The sequence below is a fragment of the Alosa alosa genome, chromosome 4, assembly GCF_017589495.1.
Source record: "Alosa alosa isolate M-15738 ecotype Scorff River chromosome 4, AALO_Geno_1.1, whole genome shotgun sequence".
Lineage (NCBI taxonomy): Eukaryota > Metazoa > Chordata > Actinopteri > Clupeiformes > Clupeidae > Alosa > Alosa alosa.
This window is the reverse complement of record NC_063192.1, coordinates 20659065-20685825: the sequence shown is the minus strand read 5'-3', so window position 1 is coordinate 20685825 and position 26761 is coordinate 20659065. Positions and strand designations below refer to the sequence as shown.

At 39.8% G+C, this 26761-nt stretch overlaps 1 protein-coding gene across 1 annotated transcript; it reads left to right on the top strand.

The window, feature by feature from the left end:
* Nucleotides 1-946: 946 nt before the first annotated feature.
* Nucleotides 947-26655, top strand: LOC125292865 (diphosphoinositol polyphosphate phosphohydrolase 1). The gene is made up of 5 exons (XM_048240380.1): nucleotides 947-1270; nucleotides 2068-2178; nucleotides 19519-19563; nucleotides 20255-20339; nucleotides 20978-26655. Exons 1-5 carry the CDS (start codon nucleotides 1172-1174, stop codon nucleotides 21148-21150), a joined length of 513 nt encoding a protein of 170 aa, XP_048096337.1. The 5' UTR covers nucleotides 947-1171; the 3' UTR covers nucleotides 21151-26655.
* The last annotated feature ends 106 nt before the right edge of the window (nucleotides 26656-26761 follow it).

Here is a 26761-nt window from a genome sequence, read left to right as displayed (position 1 = left end):
TTGACAGTGATCTAAATTTCAACAGCCACATGAAAGCGATAACTAAATCAGCTTTTTACCACCTCAAAAATATTGACAAACTTAGAGGGCTGATGTCAAAATATGATTTAGAAAAACTCATCTTTACCTTTTAAACTATTCTTTCACTATTGTCCTTTTATGTTTTTATTTGTTATTACCGTCTGCTTTATGTAAAGCACAGTGAATGACCTTTGTGTATGAAATGCACTATATAAATAAACTTAACTTGACTTGCTCATGTCTATATGCCATGTCTTTCATTTTGCACTGTGATATTGTGGTTATCTTTGTAACACCATCCTACCTGGCTATGGAATGGAGTGCATTCACTGCCTGTTTAAACAAAAGGTTCATGACAGCCAGAAAGCAGTGATATCAGAATCAGAAAGTGGCTGTTTTCATTCCACCAAAGCTGAAGGACCAGTAGTCATAGATGCAATGGTGAAAGGCCACCTACCGCCTGGAACACATCAGTAATTTTTTATATCTAATCCTTCTTTGAATATGCCCCCCCCCCCATACACACTATTTGTGTCCAACCAAAAACACCCCCACGTTGGACCCAAATATAGCACACCAACCCCATACTAACATGTATTCACTGGAAACACTATACTGTGTTACAGGTGATGTAGGCTATGCCAGCAATAAACATCTGCCTACATCAGTATTTCTGCCAGGAATGGCAGGACGCAATTGTATAAAATAGAAGTCAGATGAGTCTTCAATGTGTCCAGGCAGCATGGTGTAAGATAGTTGTTTCCAACATTGTGAAATCTTAATAGTTATTTTCTGACTGATCTTTCTCGCTAGAACTAGAAGATAGGATAAAACGTTACCAGCACATATTATTATACAAGACTAGGCCTAATTATTAGTCTATTTAGTATACCAATATTGTTGTATTCACAAAACCTAAACGTCTATAGCAAAATCATTGGAGCTTTTAGAGTACTACGCACTTTACGTAACTAGACTGTAGTCACAGTAATGGCGTCTGTGCTAGAGAAGCTCTGTGGTCTATCAACATGAAGCGAAGGAGGGGTTCCTTGTAGTAATTTCAGGCCTTTAACGAGGTTTCTTTAAGCAGGCTATATACCAATAGCAGCGGTCCTCTCAAGAGACTCGAATTTTAATTTTCTCTAACGAAATGATGAAGTTGAAGTCGAACCAGACTCGCACCTACGACGGAGATGGCTACAAGAAACGCGCCGCCTGTCTGTGCTTCAGAAGTGAGAGTGAGGAGGAGGTAAGGCCGAGGTTGTGGGGTGGGTCTGGGCCGCAGTTTATGGTAATAGGCAGTCAGACCCTGGTTGTGTTATGTCTTTGACCATGGGTTAATCACTTGTCATAATTAATTAAATAAGGGTTATAACCAGAGACACCATAGAATAGTCTCGACAAGATATAGTAAGCTTTGTTTGATTTTTCTGCTCAGTCGTAGCCTCCAAACAAGGGTGAACGTCTAACCATAGCTAGCCTAGCGCGGTAGCTAGCTAGTAGCTAGCACGCCGATTGTGCTAGCGGATGCTCCAAATTCACGGCCCATTTCCAGTGTTTTAAACCGGTATCGTGGACTTGGCTACAGTTTCTGATATTTCGGACGTGTGATATATTAGTCATTGGATGCACAGTTGACGGTGTTGGGCATAAATATTTTTTTGTTGTTAGCTTTAGCTAGCGAGGTATCACCTAACTCCTATGATCCGATTGGCTAATAGGTTAACAGCTAGCATCTAACCGGCGAGTCTGCTGATATGTGCCAGACGTTCAATTCGATAGACATTGTCGTTTTGTTCAGTATGATGTTAGTAGCACTAGTATCTATGTGCGCCTAGCCAGTTGGCTGAGTGGAGATCAAGTGTACGTACTACTATGATCAAGACTTCCGACGAGCCTCCACAATCCGCGGATTCGGGTTTAAAAGCAACAGTCGAGTCAATAGTAAAATCTACGTGCTGGATCACACATCCACTCTGACAGCCCAAGGTTGTATCTGTGATCGATGTCTTGGTCTCATTGTTGATTGACTGTCGTTTTTTGTAGGTGTTGTTGGTGAGCAGCAGTCGACATCCAGACAAGTGGATTGTCCCTGGCGGGGGAATGGAACCAGAAGAAGAGCCCAGTGTGGCTGCAGTTCGGGAAGTGTGTGAAGAGGTAAGTCACAAGCTTTCTTGACGCAGTCACTCAACACCACAGCTAGTGAGCCCATTCTCAAACACCAGACAATAGAGTACTTGAAAACGGGCGACTTTTTGTAGGTGTAGACAAAATGGGTTTAAGCAAGTCCTAATAAAACCAAGATAATTGATAGTTTTCATGGAGCATGTGCCATTTTGTAATTTGTTACATGAATACATGTAGAATATTTTGTGTATTACTTGTGTACTTGTTTTGTGTATAACATGGTGTTGTTAATGTGCCCATTGGCCAAGTCACCAGAAAATCATCACTACAATGTCTCTCTTTCTCTCTCTGTGAGTGCAACAATAATAAATAGTTGTGGTACAGTATCTAATGGCCAAGTTAGTCAGGTTATGAACTGAGTATCTTGCTTTCACTTTCTTTACAGTGTAGTTTTCACAACAGCCACATCCTGTCTATTGTCTGACTGATTAAACTCTCTTAGTGTAGCTAATCGTATTTTTCATTATGGTGCCATAAATTGTGAATATGCTGTCACTGACTTGTTTTTAGAGCAGTTTGACCCGCTCAAGGTTTCCCATGATTTCAGTGTTGTGAATTTGTCTTGTTTTGTTGCATGTGTGTGTTTGCCATTGTCATCTTCCTACTCTATTCCCTGCTTGGTACTCCATTGCACACATGAGCACATTTTTGCTCCGTTTAACACATTTTAGCCCTTAGACAATGTGTCAGCTGTGTTCCCTGACAAATGAATTGCTTCATATCTGTAAATGTGTTATTGCGTAAGTGTGTTATTGCTCGCACATCCCACCTTCTTCTATTCTTCAGGCGTTTCAGGCTTCTTTAGTGGTAGTGTCCTACTTTTAGGCTCGACGTACCACCACCAGTTGGTGGGGCAGAGTATCACAGTTAATTCGTAGTGCGCAGGCACTAATCTTAATCAACTAGCGCGTATTCAGGACAATTTCAGGACAGAAATTGGAGTATGCCTTGTGAACGCGTCAAAAATGACGCACGTCTTCAACACGCGCAAATGTGATGGAGGAGTATACCATTTCCTTAAGGCGCATAATACCTACAGGTACGCAAGTTTGAAGAGCTCTTGTGTGTTGCTAATGGGCCATATTTATTCACACACTCCATTCAGTTCTCCAGAAATAGATGTAGACATACACTTTTGATGGGGCCTTGGAGCGAACAACTAGCTGTTAGATGTGATGTTAATTAAAACACTTAAAAACAAATATTAGAAAGGTTATAAGAAACCGTAGCAAGTCTGTAAGTCTGCATTACCTAAGAAATAATCTTCACTGGTTTCACAATTTGTTTGATTATAATTCAAAAGGTAATGATTGGAAAATAATCTCAAAGTTCATGAATAAAGATTTTGAAAGATGTAACTTTTTTTAAAACATTGCATAAAAAGCAAAGGCAAAGATGATTTGTAATAGTGGTACCATTTAGGCTGCATTGAACTCTGCCCTTCAATTAGGTTTAGTACATGGGTTTAAATGAATTAAGGTAATTGTGCTGGCAACCATATTACTTAATTATACTTTAATATGATTAATTATAGTTTAATTATGGCGTAGCGTGGCGGTCATATAGGAATTGTCAAAGTGTTTTTTTAAAGTTTCCCGGGGCACATGAAACTTGGTGGGTATGTTGACCCCTAGACTTTTACGGGAATAAATTGGTTAGTCCCTAGGGGCCATGGTGGTATTGAGCGAAGGGTTGCTGGTAGAGGATGATGAGAGAAGCTACAAGACAGGACTGTCACACACTCTCTTTCTCTCTCGCACGCACGCACGCACACACACACATATGCACACATGCACACGCACACACACACACACGCACACACACACATATGCACACACGCACACACACACACGCACGCACACACACACACACATATGCACACATGCACACACACACACACACACACACACATATGCACACATTCGCACACACACACACATATGCACACATTCACACACACACACACACACACATATGCACACACACACACACACACACACACACACACACACACACACACACAAACACCACACACGCATACACACATGCACACACCACACATGCATACACACACATGCACACACGCACCCATCCACATGCACAGACACACACGCACACACACACACAAGCACGCATACACACACACACACACACACATATCCACATGCACAGACACGCACGCATACGCACGCTACTACTGCTTTTACTGCTGGGAAACCTATGACCTTGTTGTATATCTCAGTCAAAAGGTAAAAAAGAGATTATTTTATCACTTTTGTTATTGTATGTTTGAAGTACACACACAAATCCACACACACGCGCGCACACACACGCAGGCACGCACGCACGCACGCACACATACATCCACATGCACACGCACACACACAGGCACACACGCATGCAAACACGCACACAAACATACAAACACGCACACAAACATACACACACACACGCATGCATGCACGCACACACACACACACACACACACACACACATCCACATGCACATGCACAGACACACACATGCAAACACACATAAACACACACATACAGGCATGCACATACAAGCATACACAAAAGTTCCAAGAGTGGGGGATAGAGTAGGAGATGGAGACAGATTGACAAGCGTGATTTATTTTTGTGGAGAGGATGTACAGGACTGAGTGGTCATATTTGTACTGCTATGCGTTTATGCATGGATGCAGAACTTCTAGGGATAGCATTGCAATGCATTGTTGCAGTGATTATTTTCCCAAGCTCTAGCAGTACCTGTGGTAGTTTATAGCCTAATTGATTCTTTAGTCATGATTGTATTGACAAGTCTCTCCACTTAAAATACATTGTTTACTTGGGTTGCTGTTGTGTATTGTCATATCTACCTTAGGCTATATAAAGTTCAACAGCCCATCATGTTTGGGCTAGAAGAATGCCTGAGGTGATGGGAATGATGAATTTAGTTGTTTCATCTACATAGGAATGGTATGAGAAGCCATGCAAGTGTATAATCAGACCCAAGTAGGTGGTGTATACTGCAAAGAGATGCGGTCCCAGCATGGGGCCTTGGTGCACCCCCATGAAGAGACAATGGTATATGGACATTTGTCCTTGCCATGGCACATTGATGGAGCGCTCAGAGATTCAAACCAAGAGTGTGTTTTACCTAAGATTCCCAGAGGATGCGAATAGCTGGGTGTGGTGGTTCACTGTATCTGAGGCCGCTGATCAGTCCTCACTTCTTATCTTATGTGGCCCCCTAAGATAAGGAGCATCCTCGTTGCTGCGATAACATGTAGCCAATTAAAACATTGTTACTGTGCTGTTGACATGATGGTAAACATATTCTAGACAGATCACGGTTGGTTAATGTTTTACAAATATGCTAATTACGTCATTCACAAACTTCAAGAAACAAGTTAGCTGATGCTAAATATCAAAGCTATCTAGCTAGCACCCAGAGAGTTTGTGATTGCGGTAGCGTCAATTTACGACCATGGAGGAGTTTTTATTTTAACTGGGACAGTGACAGCGATGAGGAGTTCTTCGGATTTGGAGAGGAGGAGTTGGAGGGGGTAGTGTGTGGTACAGCAAATTGCATCATATTTACAGTCTATACCGCTCTGCGTTCACCTGCGCACCCATTACTCTTGTTTGAATTACTCGCGAACCTGTGATTGCATGTCAGATAAAAGAGGAGACAGAGCTATCCATTGATACCAAGCACATCCTTCTGGGTCAAAGTGATCACGTTATAAAAACACACGAAGTGACGGCAAAATAATAACTTCATATAGCTCTACCTACCCGACGTTTTCGTGTGTTTCTCTATGGCAAAGCATGTTCATAATCTGACGTAATCTCACTTTTTGCCTTTACTTTGTTCATTGCAATGCAGTAAAAAGTTGTTGTAGAGAATAGTCATGAGTGCACATACAGCCTACTGCACATGCTCAGGTCAAGTCAGGTCAGATAAGTTTGTATCACAGATGTGGAGCGCAGAAAGGTAATTTTTCATCACTAAATAAAGTCTCCCTCCACCATGGTTCTTATATTGCCAGATTCAGTCTGGCTTACACACACACATGAATGTCCATCTGGCAGTATGCTGTGGTGAGATACATTTCAAAATGAAAGAATTTTAGGTAATCCACACATATTAAATAATCCAAACATTAATGTCCCCTAAGTAGAGTTATAAGTTAAAAAGTGGAATGGTACAGGGAAAAAGTATTGAACACTCTAAGAAAAAAACAGTACACAAAGGCAAGGAATGGCAAGGATCGAGCTGGAATCTATACATAGTTAGAGAGTAATTATCCCTCCTATCTGTGCAAATTAATGTAAGCTGGATTAGTACATATTGATGAGCTATAAAAAGGTTTTTCGTTACCAAGTTGTCACACAAGAAACATGTCATGGTAGGTAAAAGCAAAAAGCTCTTCCAAGACCTTTGCAACATTATCGTTGCAAAACATCAATGGAACTGGTTACAGATGCATTTCCAAACTTCAGAATCATCCAGTAAGCAGTATTGGAGCCATTATCTGCAAGTGGAAGGAACATCACTGCATCATCAATTGGCCATGCACAGGATCTCCTCACAAGATTTCTGACCAGGAAGTCAGAAGGATAGTCAGAAGTGTAGCCTAAGAGCCAAGGACCACTCCAGAAAGACTTGGAGGCAGCAGGTTCAATTGTTACAGAGAAAATCATAGGTAATGCACTCCACCGCCATGGCCTCTATGCACGCTCACCCCACATGACTCTATTACTGAAGAAAAACATGTCGAACCTCATTGAAAGTTTGCTACACAACATTTGGACAAGCCTATGAAATACTAAGAGAATGTATTCTGGTCAGGTGAGAGCAAAATTTAACTCTTTGGATGTCATACTACACACCATATTTGGAGGAGAAATGGCACTGTGCATCACCCTAAAAATACCATACCAACAGTGAAGTTTGGAGGTGGAGGCATCACGGTGTGGGGCTGTTTTCAACTCATGGTACTGGCAGACTTCATACAGTTGAAGAAATGATGAATGGAGCCATTTTTTCTGGGAGAATCTTGCCATACACCAGAACAATGAGGATGAGACATGGCTAGACCTTCCAGCAGGACAATGATCCAAAGCATTCAGCAAAGGAAACTCAATTGGTTTCAGAGAAAGGAAATTCAGGCCCTGACTTAAATCCAACAGTTTTGGAAGTTATCTAAAGATCAGGATTTACAAGAGGGACCCCTGGAATCTTCAATATTAAAAGACTATCTGTTTAAAAGAATGGGCCAAAATCACACCTGAATACTGCGACTGATTAGTTTCGTCATAGAGGAAATGCCTTGAAGCTCTCATTACAAATAAAGGGTTTTCCACAAAATATTTAAGAAATTTCAGTAGGTGCGTTCAATACTTTTTTCCTGTGGCATTACACTTTTTTACTCATAACTCTACTTATGAACATTAATGTTTGGATTTTTTATATGTGTGGATTACCTAAGTTAATACTAATGTCTGGTGAAAATTTCATGCAAATAGCCTCACTGGAAGTATACTTTCTGAAAAAAATGTTGACGTGTTCAATATTTATTTTCCCCGCTGTATAACTAAAGGTAGTGAGAATGCCCTGAAAATAGAGCAGACCTCATAGGGTTAAGTCTACTTATTTTGTTTTCTTGAAAAGAACAAGACAAAAATTTAAGTAGAGATGGAATGTAGACCATGAGGGAGTAACTTAGAGAAATGTTGTCATTGACCAGAGGACGGACGGACGATTGAGCGATTGATTGATTGAGTTTTGAAGGTGTATTATTTTAGTCAAGTGGATCAAGTGTATCATTTCTGAGTGGCTGTGGTGTTCTGATCTTATTATTGTAAAATCTTGTACTGATCTTTGATTCTGATTGATTGATCTGATCTGATTGTTTTGCCAGCACTGAGGCTGGATGAGAAGGATGATCGGAGCGATTGATAACCCTTGAGGCCAGCAGGGTTGATGAAAATGTACGTCTTTTTTTCTGAGCAGCTTTGAGATGGGTACACAGCTTTCTCATTGTGGCAATCAGGCATGGATGCAACTTGTTAGAGCCAGCAGGTTCGGTGGATAGAACAGGGTTCCTACGCAGTATGGAAAACCTGGAAAAGTATGGAATTTGATTTTAGTAATTTCCAGGTCTGGATAAGTATGGAAAAAAGAAACAAGGGTATGGAGAAATATTTGTGTTTCCAGACTATTGCATTTGCAGTACTAATCACTTCACTCAGGTCATAATGAACCATTCCTACTGTTGTGTAGCTTAACTGTCAGTCCCCATCGTCAAGATACAACTAAAAATGACCAAGCTAAATGGTCGAATATTAAGTGTCATTTTTTAATTCACTTCAGTTGTCCATACCTTTTGTTTTCATTGAGTTATCCCAAACCAGAAGTGGCCGCAATGTCGAGAATATGGTCAGAAAAATCTACCGAGAAGTTTGGAAATTTGAGTATGGAAAAAGTATGGAATTTTGAAATGGAAAATGTGTAGGAACCCTGATAGAAGATACAGGCTATCCATTAACCCAGTGTAGAGCAGAGAGACTGTGATGACCTCTAGACACCTGAGGAGTGAATTATTTTCCTGGTTCCTTCTAGAATTCTGCGCAAAAGCTCTATAGTTTCAGTCAGAGCCATATAAAGGTAGAGTTGCGACAACTCCATTGACGCTAATGTTCCATTTTTTTTCCAACAATGGCAGCTAATGGAAGCCTCAAATAGTTCCCGGAAGTTAACAATTAATAATAGCAGCAGTGCAGTTACAGCAGTATAGACTGTTTGTAGCCAACATTTCAGACTCAGATTTACATTCCTTTACCTCATCCAAATAATAATTATAATAATAATAATAGCAGTAATAGTAGTAAAGTAATAGTAGGCTATCAATAGCCTAATTATAATAATAAACAATTTATGTATCGACTATGACTTTTCTGCGGCTCAGTCTTTATCAGTTCCTCATCAAATAAATTAAAAGAGGCTAAAAGCCCAATAAATGTGCCACACGTAATAGCCGAATATAAGATAACCCTTGCCTATCCCATTTCAATTAGGCAGCACTACACCACCACAAACAAGCTGTCATTAAGTTTTTGCGTTTAGTAGGCCTACAACTTTTATAGCGTGGCGTTTCTTGGGCATTTAGCTTCACCATCACGTCAAGTTGTAGCATTATCGCCAATGCTCATCTAGGCTATGGATTTAAGTGGCTTAAAGGCAGCAAAAGTGGGATATAGTGCTGCTTCCCCAAAACAATTCCTCCATAACTGTGTATTTAATCGTTTGATATGTGGATAACTTTCAGTGGACTAAACAAAAGGTAAAGATTTTGTTATCACAAGGCTAGCTGGTTCGTTATATGGCGAAGCATGTGAAGTGAAGCTGAGTTTGTTGGTAACTGTCAGGGAATTTAACCCCAACATATTGAATCAGAATCGATACAAGAACCACAACACATAGTATGGCTTTGCCCACAAACTCTGGTACCAAGAGGAGAGCCTGCTAATGTAAGGAAGAATTCCTCACACCATCAGTCTCTGACTCTGCAGCCCAAAAGCTGTGTCTTTTATTGTACAGATGCACACAGAAAATAGGAAACAAGACATAGATACTTCATTGTGACATACTCTTATCTCAGCCACACACACACAGACAGGGTGCAGTTCCTGTCTGTCTGGGTGCACACTTAACTTGTACTCTCTGTTCTTAGAACTCAGCACAACATTTAACTTGAACTCCGTTCTTAGAACTCAGCACAACAATATTTCTGCTTACACAAATGGTTATACAATGATAATAATAATTTCCTTACAGTAACGTAAACGTTTCTTCAGTTAGGAGCAGTAGCCTACACTTGTGATCGTGGGATTGGTCATGGATATTCTCACGACATCTAATCAAAAAATAGTGTTCGTTGTATCTGGGTAAAATTCCAAAATAGGACATCCCTTCCCTGAAACCACGTTATGTTTGTGCGCTTATGGGGTTACACGTTTAAGATGGCAAAACTGCACCAAAATTATTTTTATTCAGAAATTTAACTGCTTGTCATTTTGGTAAACCAGCCTACTTATGGCACTTTAACAGTGTGTAAATCAGGCCTTTCTACGAACACTTGTAACGCTGTAGGCCTAGCTTACTTTATGGTAAAATTATTTTCCTATTTATAAACTAAACTAAACTGTCGGACATTAAGAAAACATAATGAAGTGTCGTTGTAGCTTTGTGCAAGCCAGACATCAGCGACGTTCATTTTATACGACCTATTGCTGTCGTGGCTGCCTGCATTTTCCCTGTCGTCACGGCTGCAACTTTCGCACTCGTGTGCTTTTTAGCGGCGTGTTCATCAGGTCCCGGGACACCCGTCTGAGCCTCCATGGACCATGTCAACAATGAATGAAATTAGCTTATCAATGAGTGTTATCAATGTGAGCGAGTATACTACACATATTTTGTTTTCTAAAGATACAGTTCTGCTGCAGACAATGAGCTGCCAACCACCATAATGTAATAGCAACCCAAAATAATGAACTTGCTGTCCTTTTCAAATATAATAATCTTGACGGTGGGATATTCTATGGCTCACCAATTTACGAGATATATGTACTGAGTGACTAAATATCAAAAGTTATTTCTACTGACATGCTTCCTGGTGGCATAAAAACACAAATGGTTTCCCCTTGATATAAAGACTGACATAAGAGACATAAGCTATGCAAGATGGGTACAAATCCCAGACTGTCCTGGAAAATAAACAAGATATAGGATGTATACAATGACAAAGTCAAGGTCTCAAAGTGTTAATGCTTCTTTCCAAAAATCTCACCAGAAGTTGTTATTTAAGGGGTTATTTAAAAAAAAAATCTTCTGGGGGAGCATGCCCCCAGACCCAGACCTACCAGAGTTACCAACCTTTTGAATTTCACATCTGTTCACATCTGTGCCTGGGGGACCCATTTCACATCTGATAATCCGCCCATGTGTGCACACCTTTTGCTACATAGTGCACAAGTTTTACACACTTATTTTAACTCATTGAATGCCAAGCTGTTTTCGGGAGCTTTGTCCCGAAAGTGCTAGAGTGCCAGCAATCTAGACCATTGTTGATGATTTTTGTACAGCCACAGCATATTCTGTGTTATAGCTATGAACACAAACAATAGCTCAATTAAAAGGTGAAACTTTAAGCTCTCGGTGGGTGCAAACCGTGTATTTCTACACGCCTGTGAAATCCCAAGCTAAACAGTGGCTAGTTTTCATCAAAATCACGGTTTTTTCTAGAAATAGATATATAACGTCTTTCATGAAATATGAAGTGTTGCCTGTTACTTACTTGTGTAAACTTTCCGGGAAGTGATCAGCGAGACTGCCACCTAGTGATAGACCCACGAAAATGGCCTGGTTTTGACCTGACGTGCATGCGTCACTGATTCGACCCAAAGCGGCAACCATGTTATGATAAAATGTCCAGATTGTGCGTTTTCATGAGTTTTCGATCGTCATATATTTCATTTCCATTCATCACAGAGTTCCCAAAATCACATATAAGGTGTGTTAGAGTGTCTAGTTTCGTAATTTTTTAAAAAAAAGCTAAAAACGTAATATTATGTTTTTGGCACTCAATGAGTTAATAATCTCACTCCAAGCTGAGCTCAAAACTTGAGAACCCTGGAACCTATATAGATTTGAGGGAGCTGCAGCTGTTAGCATCAGCACGGTCATATTAACACAGCAGGCACTAGCCCAGTGAAGGATCGTGTAAACCCCATCCCTAGAAACCAGTTTCAAACCAAGCTTGCGCTGATATAATGCATGATCACTGATTAAATTGCTATTTTCTGACAGGATGAGCACAACCATGCAGGTTCTCTGAATCTCAAGCTCTTTAGCCTACATCTTAATGCTGTATTCAGAGCACGGTGAATGACAAACGGTGACAAAATGCCAGGGCTCCGAACCGGTTCAAGGAACGAAAACGAAAACCGAAAACGAATGGAATTTTACGTAATTTTACGAGGAGCGGAAATGGAAACGAAAACAAGATGGTCTTCAACTGTTCCGGAACAGAAACGTTATTCTGAAATCCACAAAACCGGTTAATAACGTTTTTTTTTTTCGTTCTCTATATTTTATAAAATTTCACAAAAGCATATCCTATGTCAGGGAGACTATTTCCGGTTGTGCGAAAAACAAGCCCGCATCTACACTGTTAATGTGAGCTAACAAGCCGCTATGTAGCCAACTACTGTAGTATTGTACTGATTTCTGCAGTTTGAAAAAAAAAAGGAATAAATGGACCTTTGGTCCAAATGTGTATATTTTGTCTTGCTGTTGTAATGTAACCTATCCGTCTGCCGCCGGATCTTAGGCCAGCTCGTAGCGTAGGCTACTGAAACTGATTTGGAAATTGTTTGTAGCCTATATGCGTAATAGCCTATTTTGCCTGTCCACGCCTTGTCGTTTTAAAGTCGGGATTTGAAATGTTTGCGCAATTATAGCCTATTCTATGTAGAAGAGTTAAACGGGAAATTTGAGATAGGCCTTGTCAGCAACAGACAGGTTGGTTTATAAACAGGATTGGAATTATAGCGCAAGCCTTTGAAGATCTCCATATGGATAAAACTAGAAATTATTTATAGGCATAGGCAGGCTTGGAATTTCACCATTCTGGGGGCAAGGCCACTTGGCCTTCAGTTGGGCATATTTGGTGGGGGGCACAAAGGCCACATGTCAGGGCACCAAGGCCAAAGTTAACTATAGCATATAAAAATGATCAAAGTTGTATTTAGCCTATTCACTGCAGTAGCCCTGCATCACTGTATGAAACATGACAAAAACATGAAAAATGACATATTACATAGAACTGTAAATCTTCTGATCATCTAATAATTACAGATATCTAGGCTACATATAACAGTTATTTTATATTTGGCCTGCTATGAAATCATGTATTGAACAATTTAAGCACAGCTCAGCTTTAAGAAACTCAAATAGCCTAGATGCATGCTTAGCATTTTGTGATCATTAAGGCTACTTTCACAAACTGTTAGTCAGCTGTCCTCTGATTTACCAATATCTAAGGCGATATTTGTAACATTTATTTTGTATTTGGCCCATTATGAAATCATGTGGAACAATTTAAACACATTGTAAAACTTAAAGCCCAAATTTGGAGACATCCATGCATGTCGAAATTTACTGCAAATTCGAAACTGGATTACTCTGGAACAGCTAACTGTACAGGGGACTGTTTTACACCTTTGTGTTCGGGTAAGGTCTGCGGTTTATTCTTATATATGGTTTGTCATGTGTTAAAAGAAGGGTTAAGTGAAGTATTCCACCGATATGAATGGGTAGGGAGATCATGGACATAAAACCTTCAGTAGAATGTATGATCAAATTGAATATTATTTACTTTTATCTTGAACCGTTCAACACAGCAATTATCGGCTAACATCGTTTAAAAGCTGAGAAAAAGCTCTTTCATGTGATACTTGTGATGTCTGTGTGATGATGAGTAGGCTACTGCAGCGAGTAGTTAAACTGAGAAGAATGGGTGAATTTGGGCCTTTCTTTCTTGCACTGTCACTTTCTCCACTGCGTAAAATACTAAATTAATTTGCGCTGTGAATGCTAAGATTATTTTGACAGGCCACAGGCTAAATAAAATCGCTATTAGTGGGGCCTTAAAGCAGAATATTGAAAGAAGGGGCACCAAGGCCACCGTGGCCTGTAAACCTCTGATTTTCAAAGGGGCATCACGACCCAGCGCCAAAGGGGCTCACGACGGCCATGGCGTCGGGGCGCCGTGAAATTCCTACCCTGGGCATAGGTTAGGCCTACAGTAAGTCTGTAGGCTATGGGATGGATAGCCCATCTGAATGTTTTGGATGCGCCTGTGATTTTATTATTTTTTGGGCATAGCTACGGTATAGGCTAAATCAAGGGGAAAGAATGAGTGCGTCTATTCTAAGGTAAAGTCCACAAAAATAGACTTGATAGGCCCGCCAAACACTGCCAGAACTTTAGAACGAACGATATTTTGCGTTCGAACGGTTCAGGACCGATATGTTGGTGGCGGAACGCATGCAAGAACGAAAACGTTAAACATAGGCCTACCTGAACCGTTCGGAACGGAACGTTTGAAAAATAATTTTGTTTTCAAGCCCTGCAAAATGCTGTTGTTTATGAGTTCATAGCCTGGTTATTTATCAATGACTATATCACGTTTTATATGTTATTATGATCACTCGCATCGCATTACCATGGGGTTACTGTGTAGGTAATGCTACGGTTAACTTAACATGCCCACCATTACACTGGAGAGATGTTAGACAACTTTTAAACTTTTTTTTTATTCTCCCGAGACGCTAGCTACTTCAGGTAGTTCGCTCATTATCTCAGATCAGTGAAGAACAACCAGAGAAAACGTTGGGGAGAAAACTCAAACAAGTTAATGTTAGACTTAGACTAGCTGTGTTACAGTTTCTCGTTGCAAAATTAAAACCTCCATGCGCTTTTGTAGGCTACACGCAGTCTCAAAACCACTGTTTACAGCTCTTGAGTCACGTAGTAGGTCATTTTTTTATAACGATCATGTAGATAGGCCTAGGCTACACTTATGGGGTGGGTGCTATTGCGTTTTCTAAAGAATCTCCCGTCTTGGTTTTGTACAGAAATTAATATTAAGTGACACATACGTAAAAGGGCGGAAAAAAAGGTCACCTTATATAGCAGGCTAAGATATAAGGTCTGGAATTTAATTTAATATTGTTGTAATGGTAGGATAACTACATAGTTTACACAATAATTACACTGTGTTATAAATATTGTATATCAATGCATTTATTGATTATTTATTATTATCAATTACCCAAACTCGTGGCTCTGTCTATCATTGAACAGTAGCCTATTTAATGCATTCTAATCCATTGTCAATCACTTCCGGGAACTATTTGAAGTTTACATGAACCACGTGACCTTAACGAATTTTGAACACCCATTGTCGCAACTCTACCTTTATATGGCTCTGAGTCTATGGTGAAAATCTCTGAGGGTAATTGTCTCATCATAATGAAGAACTCAGTTCGCAAACATTCTAATCACATATTTGTGACTAATCCTCAACAGGCTAGTGAGGGAAATGTCAGGACCAGAGGTAGTGTGTGGAGGCAACCACTTGCGAAAAGTGGGTGGGAGGTGGGTTTTGTGGAACAAGAACATAGGTGGTGGAACAGACGGCAGGCATAGAGTGAAAGGGAATGAAATAATGGTCAGAGAGGTGCAGTCGTGACCGTTAAGCTGATTGTGGTACAGTTTCAAATGAGGTCAAGTTCTTTGCCGACACCCATTTGTCCTAGTGGATGGTAAATGAGAAGCATAGGGTCTTACTGGAGAAGACACCATAACAGAACCATGGTGTTAGAAAAAAAGGGTATTTGCTTGGAGGCAACAGTTGAGTTAATTTCCGTTTGTTAGAAACTAGACAGTCCCCTCCAACTCCCTATCTCAACGCATAGCTGGTTTTACATAGGCATGGCTGAAATCAGCTTTAACAGCAGACTTCTGGCAGCTCCACAACTCAACAGAGATTGCATAATGCATTTCGTACATGGGTAAGGATTGTTGCGATGATCAGATGTTATCCAGATTTTTGAGAGAAGAGGAAAAGAGTGGAAGTACATACATTTTAGTGACTGGTGCTTAGGGTGAATAGGACTGTTTACCTGGTCAGTGTTCTTGCTTGGTGGACTCACACAGGTAGACTTGCTAGTCTAGCCGAGTAAGTTATCTCATAGGGCTACACATGAGAGTTATAGCTAAAGCTTCAGGGGCGATCTATTGAGAATACAGCCCATGATTCAGTTAAAATTTTGTCAATGTCAATGTCAAATTTATTTATAAAGCGCATTTACAGACGGCTTAGCTGCACCAAAGTGCTTCACAATAAAGTGCAATAAATAAAAACAGGAAGGCACAAAAACAAAACAAAAAGGGCTACAGTTAAAATAAATTAAGAAAAGCAGAAAAAAGAACATTTAAAACTAAAACTGGGGCATAAAGGGAGACACTAGCCAAAGGCAAGTGAAAAGAGGTGGGTCTTTAAAAGGGACTTAAAAACATTTAGAGACTGAGCTGAACAGATGTGGAGGGGGAGGCAGTTCCAGAGTCTAGGGGCTGCCACTGAAAAGGCTCTGTCCCCCCTAGTTTTCAGCCTCGCCCTGGGTTCTTCCAGCCGCAGTTGGTCTGCTGACCGTAGTGCTCTGGAAGGGGAATGGTGGTGTAGAACAGCGGTCCCCAACCACCGGGCCGCGGACCGGTACCGGGTCGCGGGACATTCCTAACCGGGCCGTAGCCTACGACATGAGTTTTAAAAAAAAACTAAATTTAATTCGCAATAATGTCACGTTTTTACATGGCATAGGCCTATATGCAGTTGTTTGATTGCACGCATGTTTGCATTTTGCAAGGTCTATTTTCTTCGTCTGTCTGTCCCGCCTTCAACACTTTTACATATTGCCTTCAGCTCGCGCAGCCTCAGGTCAGCTCACTTCACTTGATCAGTTCTTGGCGAGCGGTATGTCACCACGAAGTTAGCTAAACTGCTAGAATGAGCAACAAAAACAAGCATCTTTAGCAGGTCACTGGCCAGAGTGTTTGAGTTGAGAGAGCCGCCGCAGAGATTTCTTACAGAAAAAAGCTGCACATTTTAGTGATGAGGACTGGGTGTCAAAACTTCGCTTACCTGTGTGACATATTCGGATTGCTTAATGACCTCAACCGGTCACTCCAGGGGAGAATGGCGACTGTCTTTAAACTGGCAGATAAAGTCGCTGCATTTAAAGCCAAGCTTGATTTGTGGGGACGACGAGTGGACCGGGTGTATTTGATATGTTCCAAACAGTAGTGGGGGTTTTGGGAGAGACTGAGGCAGGGCCCTTTCTTTTCGCAGCTGGTGCGCGATCACCTTGTTGGCGCTTTCAAATGAGTTTGGCGTTACTTCCCATACTCCAAAGATCCACGGCAAACCAATGAGTGGGTCCATAACCCATTTGTCAATATCCCAAATAGTCCTAACTTGTCAGCGCAGGAGGAAGAGCAGTTGATCGAAATTGCAAATGGCGGTGGTCATAAGAGTGTCTATAAGGAAACCTCTCTGGCGGGTTTTGGATCAATAACAAAGCAGAATGTCGAGATAGCCGTAAAAGCTGAAGGCGTTGCTACCATTTCCCCACCACGAGGCGGGTTTTCGCAATGACTGCAACTAAGACCAAATTGCGCAATCGACTGGACATTTCAAACACACTGAGGGTATCACTGTCTTCCATCATTCCATAAGCAGGGCTCCCACTGATTATATTCGTAATGCACGTTTAGTTCCCATGTTTTGTTCCCATATTTTGTTAAGCATGTTCACACGTAGGCTATAGATGTAGCTTCAAGTTGTTCAATATTCATAGGTCATATTGTTCAATTTTCACTTCTTCAAGTTCACATTTTTCACATGTTTAAGAGATCGTTACCTTCACTGTTCATAAATAACTGGAGCTAGTTCTTTTCAAGTAATGCATGCACAACACATATGGAACATGGAACCCCCCCCCCCGCCGCCGGTCCGTGGAAAAAAAAAAAGGAATCAAACCAGTCCATGGTACATAAAAGGTTGGGGACCCCTGGTGTAGAAGATCAGACAGGTAGGTGGGGGCCAGACCATGGAGAGATTTTGTATACAGTCAAGAGGAGTTTGAAATTGATGCGGTAGTGGATGGGGAGCCAGTGGAGTGAAGCCAGAACTGGGGTGATATGTTCACGTTTTTTAGTGCAGGTGAGGAGTCGGGCGGCTGAGTATCTGGCTGTGCGGATTAATCGTGGTTTGATGTTATATGGAAGGGAAGCGAACAAAATGACAAGTGTAACTGAGGATCATGGTGTGCTTTTTCATTGCCACAAGACTAAACTAATTGGGCACAGATTCTCAGTAAAATAGCCCTAAAAAGAGAACTGAAAAGACTCCTTTCACAGTTCTCTCTAGATACTCTTAGATTGGTATGTGGTGTTTAATCTGAAATGAGAGAACCATTTATCTATAACATGCCCCCCCTTCTGTTTAGTGCTGTCTATTACTATCTTGTGATATTAATCATTCCCGTTCATTTTTCCATGAAATTGTCCTTCCATAGAAATGAACTAAAGCAAGTGTCTGTAAATATAGACTGACACCATTATCTGCTGAATGCGAAGGGTAATTGATCTTCAGTGTATGTTATGTTGTGAGCTGTGAATCGTTGAAACACTACTTACAGTCACATGAGTGGGTTGAGTTGGGTTGTAATTATTCTCTTGTGGTGTGGCCTTCAGAATTCTTCACAGAGAAGTTCGTGGTAGCTGTGCCTGCTTTCCCTAAATGATTAGCGGTTCATTTTGTGGGCGTTTTTGTTTTGTTTGAACCCCATTTTAGAACATTTTCTTCCCCTGAAACATTTCCTAGATGTCTGATTCAGGCTGGTCCTCATTTGACCCTTAGTTCTTATCCGTACAATGCAGACACCTTTTTAGAGCTATTTGTGCGAGGATGATCAGACTCTGCTTCCTCTCAACAACTTTAATCTGTCTTTGAACTTTTAACCATTTTTTATACACAAATAAGTTAGTCTAAGGAAAGGCTTGCCCCAAATCATAATTAAATGTTTGCTCGGGAGCTAAGGGTGTGCAGACTTTTTTGCCATTATTACTGTGGCTTTTCCTTTGGTCCAGCACCCTAAGTTTAGGCTACTTGTAAGTGTGTTTGTCCATTTGTAGCCTTTTCACACAAAGTAAGGGCCCAGTGCATCTTGTGATGTGCCATTCTCTCGCAGTTATATGAGTAGCTGTATAAATAGGCTAATGTGAAACTGTAACCCCAAGGACCAGGGAACATAAGTGACGCCACTGCTAGCTAATCCTGGCCCTTTTCCATTCCTGTTGCCATTCATATGAGGATGGAGGCCACCTCATGTTTCAGAACCAGACATTGGTTGGCATTAACCCTAATGCTTCTATTTGTTGCTAGCCAATTTGGCTGATGGTATTCTGATAGTTGAATATAGGAACTTGCCATTTATTTTGATTTTTTTTTTTCATACCATGAACACACACATCTCAACAACAACAGGGAGAACTTCATAACATTTGCAGCAGACTTCATTTATAGCCCATACTAATTGGGTTGCAGATTTATTTGGTTGTAGCTACTCCCTGTTTTTTTCTTAAAGAATGTTATGCCCTCTGTTTCCCCTCTAGGCTGGAGTCAAGGGGACATTAGGCCGATTAGTAGGAATTTTTGAGGTAAGGTCCATTTGTTTATGGGTCATTCTATGAAACTGTTTTACCTCTTGCTGTTTGATTGTTTTAACTCTTGCTGTTTGTAATTTTTTCTTAACAAACATTTGTTATTTTTAGAATTAAATATATTTTCCTGATGACATTAGACCTATTTATTCAGAGTAAAATCATGTTTTTTGGTAAATATTGTATGATTTGTTTTTTGTTTTTTTTGCGTCCCTTGGTTTGACTTAACCCGTTACATTAACTTGTTTTGCCTGTAAATAGCATACTGTTACTTGAAATGAAATCACAAAGACAATTTTTAATGTCTGTCTGTAGAGCACCCAAGAAACTAAGCAGAAAAATTCAGACATTCTTTTACATTGTTTATTTCTTATTTTTTCCATTACTATGAGGATTATACTATGAGGATAACACATAATTTGTTGTCAAATGTGCTAGGTTTGAAATTGGGCATGGTAGATGTCAGAACAAGCAACTGATAAAAATTATCCTGGGACAAGGACCCCACCAGTTTTATAAAAAACAATTCTAAAGGTTCTAAACCTTTTTAATTTTCATGTGGACCATGTAAGATGCTGAATTATTGTACTTTCTGGCACAGTCTCACAGCTCTTGGCTTCTTTTCTTCAGAACATCATTTTATCTTGGTAATAGCTTTTGATGACACTCTTCCTACTTTCTACTCCAGAACCGAGACAGGAAGCACAGAACATACGTCTATGTTCTCATCGTAACCGAGGTCTTGGAGGATTGGGAGGACTCTGTAAATATTGGTACGTGCAAGCCACTCTTTATGTTATACTCAGATCTGTTGCTTGTAGATGTAATTTGCACATACTCAGTATGTGCACATACTCAGTTTGTGACAAATACACTTCAACTAATTTGATATCTAAATGACATTTCAAGCCAGATATCATTTACAGAAATGCGCCAATGAAAAACCAAACCTGTGCACTGGTCTCAGCTATGAATTTTACATCCTATGAGAGTATTATTAAAAAATTATTATTATTATTAAAAAAAAAAAATTATATATACTTTTTTGATCCCGTGAGGGAAATTTGATCTCTGCATTTAACCCAATCGGTGAATTAGTGAAACACAAACAGCACACAGTGTACACACAGTGAGGTGAAGCACACACTAATCCTGGCGCAGTGAGCTGCCTGCTACAACGGCGGCGCTCTGGGAGCAGTGAGGGGTTAGGTGCCTTGCTCAAGGGCACTTCAGCTGCGGCCCACTGGTCGGGGCTCAAACCGGCAACCCTCCGGTTACAAGTCCAGAGTGCTAACCAGTGGGCCATGGCTGCCCCAAAGTACGCCAAAGCATTGAACTGGCGCACTGGTGGCGTGTGAGAGTGAAACGAGTGAGTGTGTGAGTGAGCGTCATTGCTGTTTTGCGTCCACAGGGAGAAAAAGGGAATGGTTCAAAACAGACGACGCCCGACGTGTGCTGCAGTGCCACAAGCCTGTGCAGGCCTCATACTTTGAGGCCCTTCAGCAGGACTGCCTGACCAGCAATGGGACAACCCTCGTAGCCACCTACAACATCAATCAGAGCTCCCTCTCGGGTATCAGATAACTAATACAACAACAACAACAAGCACAATAGCAAACAACAAAACAACAAGAAAACTTCAGGAGAGGCCTCCAATTCTCTACTCTTTTTTTCTTATTTAGTCCAGTTCGGCTCTCTACTCTTCTTCCTTCCTCTCCTACTCTTCATACTACTAGTGCTACTTCCTATTCTGTTTCTTAAAAAAATGAAAAAAACTTCAAGTACACACTGAGTACAACACCAACAGCAAAAGATGTTTGCCTTGCCAGCCTTCTGGTGCCAGAGTGAACGTACTGACTTCATGCTGGACGAAGACGTTATTACTTTGTAAATGGAATGTTAAGAAATTTTTTCTTGCCCTTTTTCTTCTTATGAAAAATTGCATGAAATGTCCCACTTCCCTCATCCTCTTTAACCCCTAACATCTTCCCAAACGCAAGGTTTGTTGAATGCAACTTCTGTGTTACTGTCTTGTTATAAAGTAGTGGTATGAGCCTGATGCGTTATGAAGATACTTTTATAGGGTCTTTTAAAACATTTTATGTTCTTTTTTCCCCTTCTTTTTTTCTATTGTTTTTTCCTCTGTCATCTCCTGTAGATATGCTCTTCATATGTCTGTGTGAATGGGTTCCTGGGGAAGTGTTTTTATTTTTTTGTTGTTGTTGCATGAGCACGGGTATTCAATTGTCTTACCATAAAAAAAAAAAGTCTTATATTTGCGGTATGTGATTGGAGAGAAAATAAGATTATTGTGCACATGTAATTGCTCTGATTTGATGCTAATTGGACATTTACAGTTGAATTGAAAGTAGTAGAGGGTCATTTTCCTTTTGTTCTAAACCCTCTCCAAATTTATTGTTGACTCTAAACTTGGCTCTTGCTGTGAAATCGAAGTCACAAACATCTGATTCATGCCCTGTTTTTGGTGAAAGTCACGTCAGTCCCTCTGCAGTTGTCACTATTACAGTATTAATCAATCACAGTGTACACTTTTGTATTGAGGAGGGTGCAAAATAATTGTTCATTAAATTAAACTAATACTTCTTTAGCTTTGAAAGGTTTCAGGATCCGATGCACCGAAAATACAAGATGTCCACAGTGGTATTACTTAAGCTCCTCACTGTTCTGAGATTTTGATTTTTTTTATTTTATATATATATGGTCGTTGAAATTAGATGTGTGAAAAATAATGCATAGGAGGAGTAATGATTTGATTTAGTATAGATACACAATTTCCCTGACCATTTATGTCACCAGTCTTTTTTTGGCTTAAACCCATTAATCCAGCTCAGCTTTTTTGTCTAATTCCTTTAGAGGTCTTTCAAGGTCAAGGTTTATGAACTGAAGTAGTTATATTCAACCGGCCATTATTTCAAACTTTTAAACCTGTTTCAGATTCTAAAAATATTTTTGATGACCACTAACAAGCAAACGACGACAACAACAAAAAAAAGTACATGAATAGCGATGAGCCTTATGTGTTATTCAGACCCATTGGTTGGTTAAGTCCTTTTTCTATCTCCGTGTGGGCAGGACTTAGGTGGTGCTGGGCCTGCATGGTATGTTTGTTGCATAGTAGTTGTTCATACTGTATGTTCAACTGCACTTGCTAAAACAATGCCTCTACATAGTACCTACACACCACAGTCTTGGTCCTCACATGAACATTACCAACCCCCAGTTCCTCACCCATCCTGTTGTTTTACTCATGTACTTATCTGTAGCATAATTATTTATTTATTTTATTAGTATTACAATGATTATGGCCGATGATGAAGATTTACTTGTCTACTATAACGTGACCACTTGGAGTGTGTGTGTGTGTGTGTGCGCGTGCGTGCGTCCATGTTTTGTTTGATGGTATTTGTGTGTATGATGGTCAGTTTGTGTCTGTTCTGTGTGTGTGTGTGGCTTGGTGAGGTGACTTGTGCTCATGCCAGGGAACGGGTGAGAGGGCAGCCAACTCAATGGGGCAGTGAAAGCACTCGGCTGCGTTTTGGTCTTCTCACACGGCACATGATGGGGATAGACACAGTTTGCTTTTTACATGGTTTCAGCCATTTTGATATTCAAATCAAATGTTTACACTGTGATTGTAGTAGTCTCCCATCGAACACTGGATATCTCTGGTTATTTTTTGACTAGATAAATTTGATCTCTTGGAAGGCACTTTTCTTATTTTTGTCTTAACAATATTTCTAGGTATTTTGTTTGTAATTTATATTTCTTGATAGATCAAATGCTTATGTGGACACCCTTCTCAAACATAAACTGATGAATTTGAACTTTTCCCACAATTTACCATATTACATATTATTTTCATGTTTTTAATCTAAATTTTATTTCAACCTGACTGTTGAAGTCAGACAAAAGTGAAAAGAATGTGAGCTTGTAAAATAATTTCCCAACTAAATATTTGTCACAGCTTATGCAGTTATAACTGCTTTATATATTCTAATGGATAGGGTCCTTGCTGCATATAGTAGAGCAAAATAGTTTCACCATATTCCCTGCCAAGTTTCTCTTTACCCATACTGAGAAACACATCCCCATTGCATGTCTGAAGACAAAAGTTCATAACATGGAATATGGGCTATCTTGCAGTTGTACCAGCTTATATCCACAGCAATCTAATTTGTGAAATATTTGTAGGAAATTGTAAACTGTACTGGTTTAAAAGAGGAATTGGTCCAAAAATGGATTGGATCCTGCTTCTGGCACCAAGTCAAAAACAAGGAGATAGTGTCTGCTTGCTGCCGTATCGGTAATCACAAACAGCTGGTGGTTCACCAGGACATTATATGTAAATGAGCTAAAAAGAAAAAAAGGTTAACTTAGATTCTCACAACATAAGATTTATCACAGCATTTAATCAAAACCTTATAGAAGAGAACATTCAAACATTATGTCTGTTTGTAGTTTTACTTCTCACTGGTCAGGAAGGATTTTTAAAGCGGTGAAGGTCTCAAGCACATTTCATACACGGGCGCAAAAAAAACCCCAGAAAAGTGTGACTGGTCCTCTGGAGAGGAAGTATGATAGAGGCAATGTTTCCCTATAACCACCATAAAAAGGTCCGCCCATAACTAAGCTACTATCTCACTTAAATGATTCCACATTATCATGATGTTGGTGATATCCGTTATCTGCTTCATCTTGGAGAATCCAAATATCACATTGGCTCCATGACTGTTGGTCTGGTATTTCAAAATATGGGAAAGATGGTGAGCTGATTTATGACCACTGTAATCATTGTCATTCATACATCTGGACAAGAGACATTCATCAAGTAATTTATCCTAAAAGCAAGTAGTTTGAAAAGCCAATGGATCCCCCCCCAATTAGTCTAGACACAATTTACTGGTCTGCATGCCAGTAGAGTCCAGTATAGTGTGTCTGTTCTCAGTGAAATACAAAACACAATAAAGGATTCAAATGATTGTTCTCAGTTAAATACAAAATCCCCCCCAAAATTGGTAGAATTTAAGGGTGACCAACTCATTCGCATTCTTTTCAGTTACTTATTTTGTGCTACATGGACAAGCAAATTCCATTGATGGATCTCCAGGGGTCTGAGTTTTATGTGTTATTTTTCTATTTAATTCACCATCCTTGAAACATATAATATAAAGTATTGGATGTTACTTTAACATAGACATTTTGATAATTAATGCATCTAATCCACTGTGAAATGTAACATGGACAAGTTTCTAATTTGAAATAATTCCGTTACATCATATTTAGTTGAATTAAGAGCACACAATAAAATACTGACATCTACAGGAATACAGTGGGTAGTGCACTGTATCTTGAAGGAGTAAGCCACAAAATGAAAGCAGTAAACTGCTAGCATACACATGTGCCAATAAGCTCTTTATGTATACTGACTCGGCAGTTTAGTAATAGTAATTGTGTGAGACAATAATGTGGTTAACCAGACTTATTCATACAACTTATTTGTTTCTTTCCACTCTTATCCATTTTGCCACATTTTCACCCTGTGGGATTCTGATGGAGTTGCTTGTTCTAGTTTTTTTTTCCCCTGAAATCCATGTGGCCTTTCTCCTTAACAGGTTCACAGTAAAGTAAAAATGAACTCATTCAAATGCTCATGATTAGCCTCATGTTTTCAGAGAGTCCATTAAGCAGAATATTGTATCTGTAGAGCACTTCATCTAGTACATAATAATATGGTCTTGTTAAGGTAACTTCAAATCTTTGTCCCATATCTGTAATTGTTTTGATAACTAGGAGCACAAATCCATAATAATTACATTGTTTCATAAGTGTTCAGATAAATCAAGGAGTTTTGTAAAATGGTACCCTTGAATCTCTTCAGAAACGTGAAGCTTTTAGTTGCTCCAATCAGATTACACTGAGGTAATTCCACCTGTTATAAGTCTTTGTGTATAGTTATACTTGATGGGCATAATCCAACATTCAGCACATTTCTCAGTGAATTGGTTGATTATAAGAAGAAGCTTGTCTTCACTGGCAGCATTTCACATGGTGAACATTTGAAGCATACACATGTCAAAATTATGTGTAGAAATGTTTTAACATTGCAGATTGTCAATATGAAAAGACTCATGATTGTGGTTGTAATCCATCTTCTCCCATCACATTGCTGGGTCAATATATATATATATATATATACCAACAAAAATATAATTGGAACTGTACTCTCGATCAGGGCAGTTATAGTGACTGAACATGTACAATCTGTTTAAACGTGTCCTCCATGGTTGACCTACATGAAAATGGTCATCCAAAAAAGCAGTTTTCAGTCTCGCACTGATCACACAGCTGTCCCTATGGACCTTTTCCACAGAAGCCATGACCTGGAATATGTGTCAGGCCAAGGTAACTAATGACATTAATTAAGGTTCTGATTCTGCTACACTTAAACTGAACAGAGACTTCACTGAGGTGTTTTGTAACCCCTGTGCTACCGGGTCAAATGGCTGTTGTGAAAAAGGGCCATAGCACTTCTGCCTTTGTGAGCACCATGTTGGAAATTACACGACACATAAGAAAATTTAAAAAAAGTCCTGTTGTACTTGCAGTTTTGTAGTCATCCTCAACAGTAGTCATTGCTCTGGAGACTGGGAGATGAACCATCAACCCTAATGGTGACAGACAAAGGCTCCTTTACAAACTGATTCAATGACACAAGTAATACAAGTCTGGAACTTTTAGCTTTCTCCATTTGAATCACGTGGTACCTCACCCCATCTAGGGGTGGTTTACTGAAACAAGATTGTCATAAAGCAATTTTCTTTTCCTGATTCACTTGTGTTGCTCTACTGTTGCCAGAGATTGAGTAAAGGGACAGGTTTTACATATCCATTAATTATTTCACTGAATTCGTTGAAGTCCCCTTACAACAACAATCTGTCACCTGGAAAATGTAATATATAAAAAAATAAACTCTTAATCCCTTTTTATTACTATAGATCAAACTGTTATGAAAGGACTAAAGATTGTAAAATAGTTGTGCCAACAAATAAAAGAAACAGTATTTCATAAGCCTTCTGTGTTTATTCTATATTTATACAAAATCATTGGCTAAAGAGCCATTGGTAGCAGTATTATGTAACACAGGAAAATGTGTATTCCTTTGGCATGTCATGTA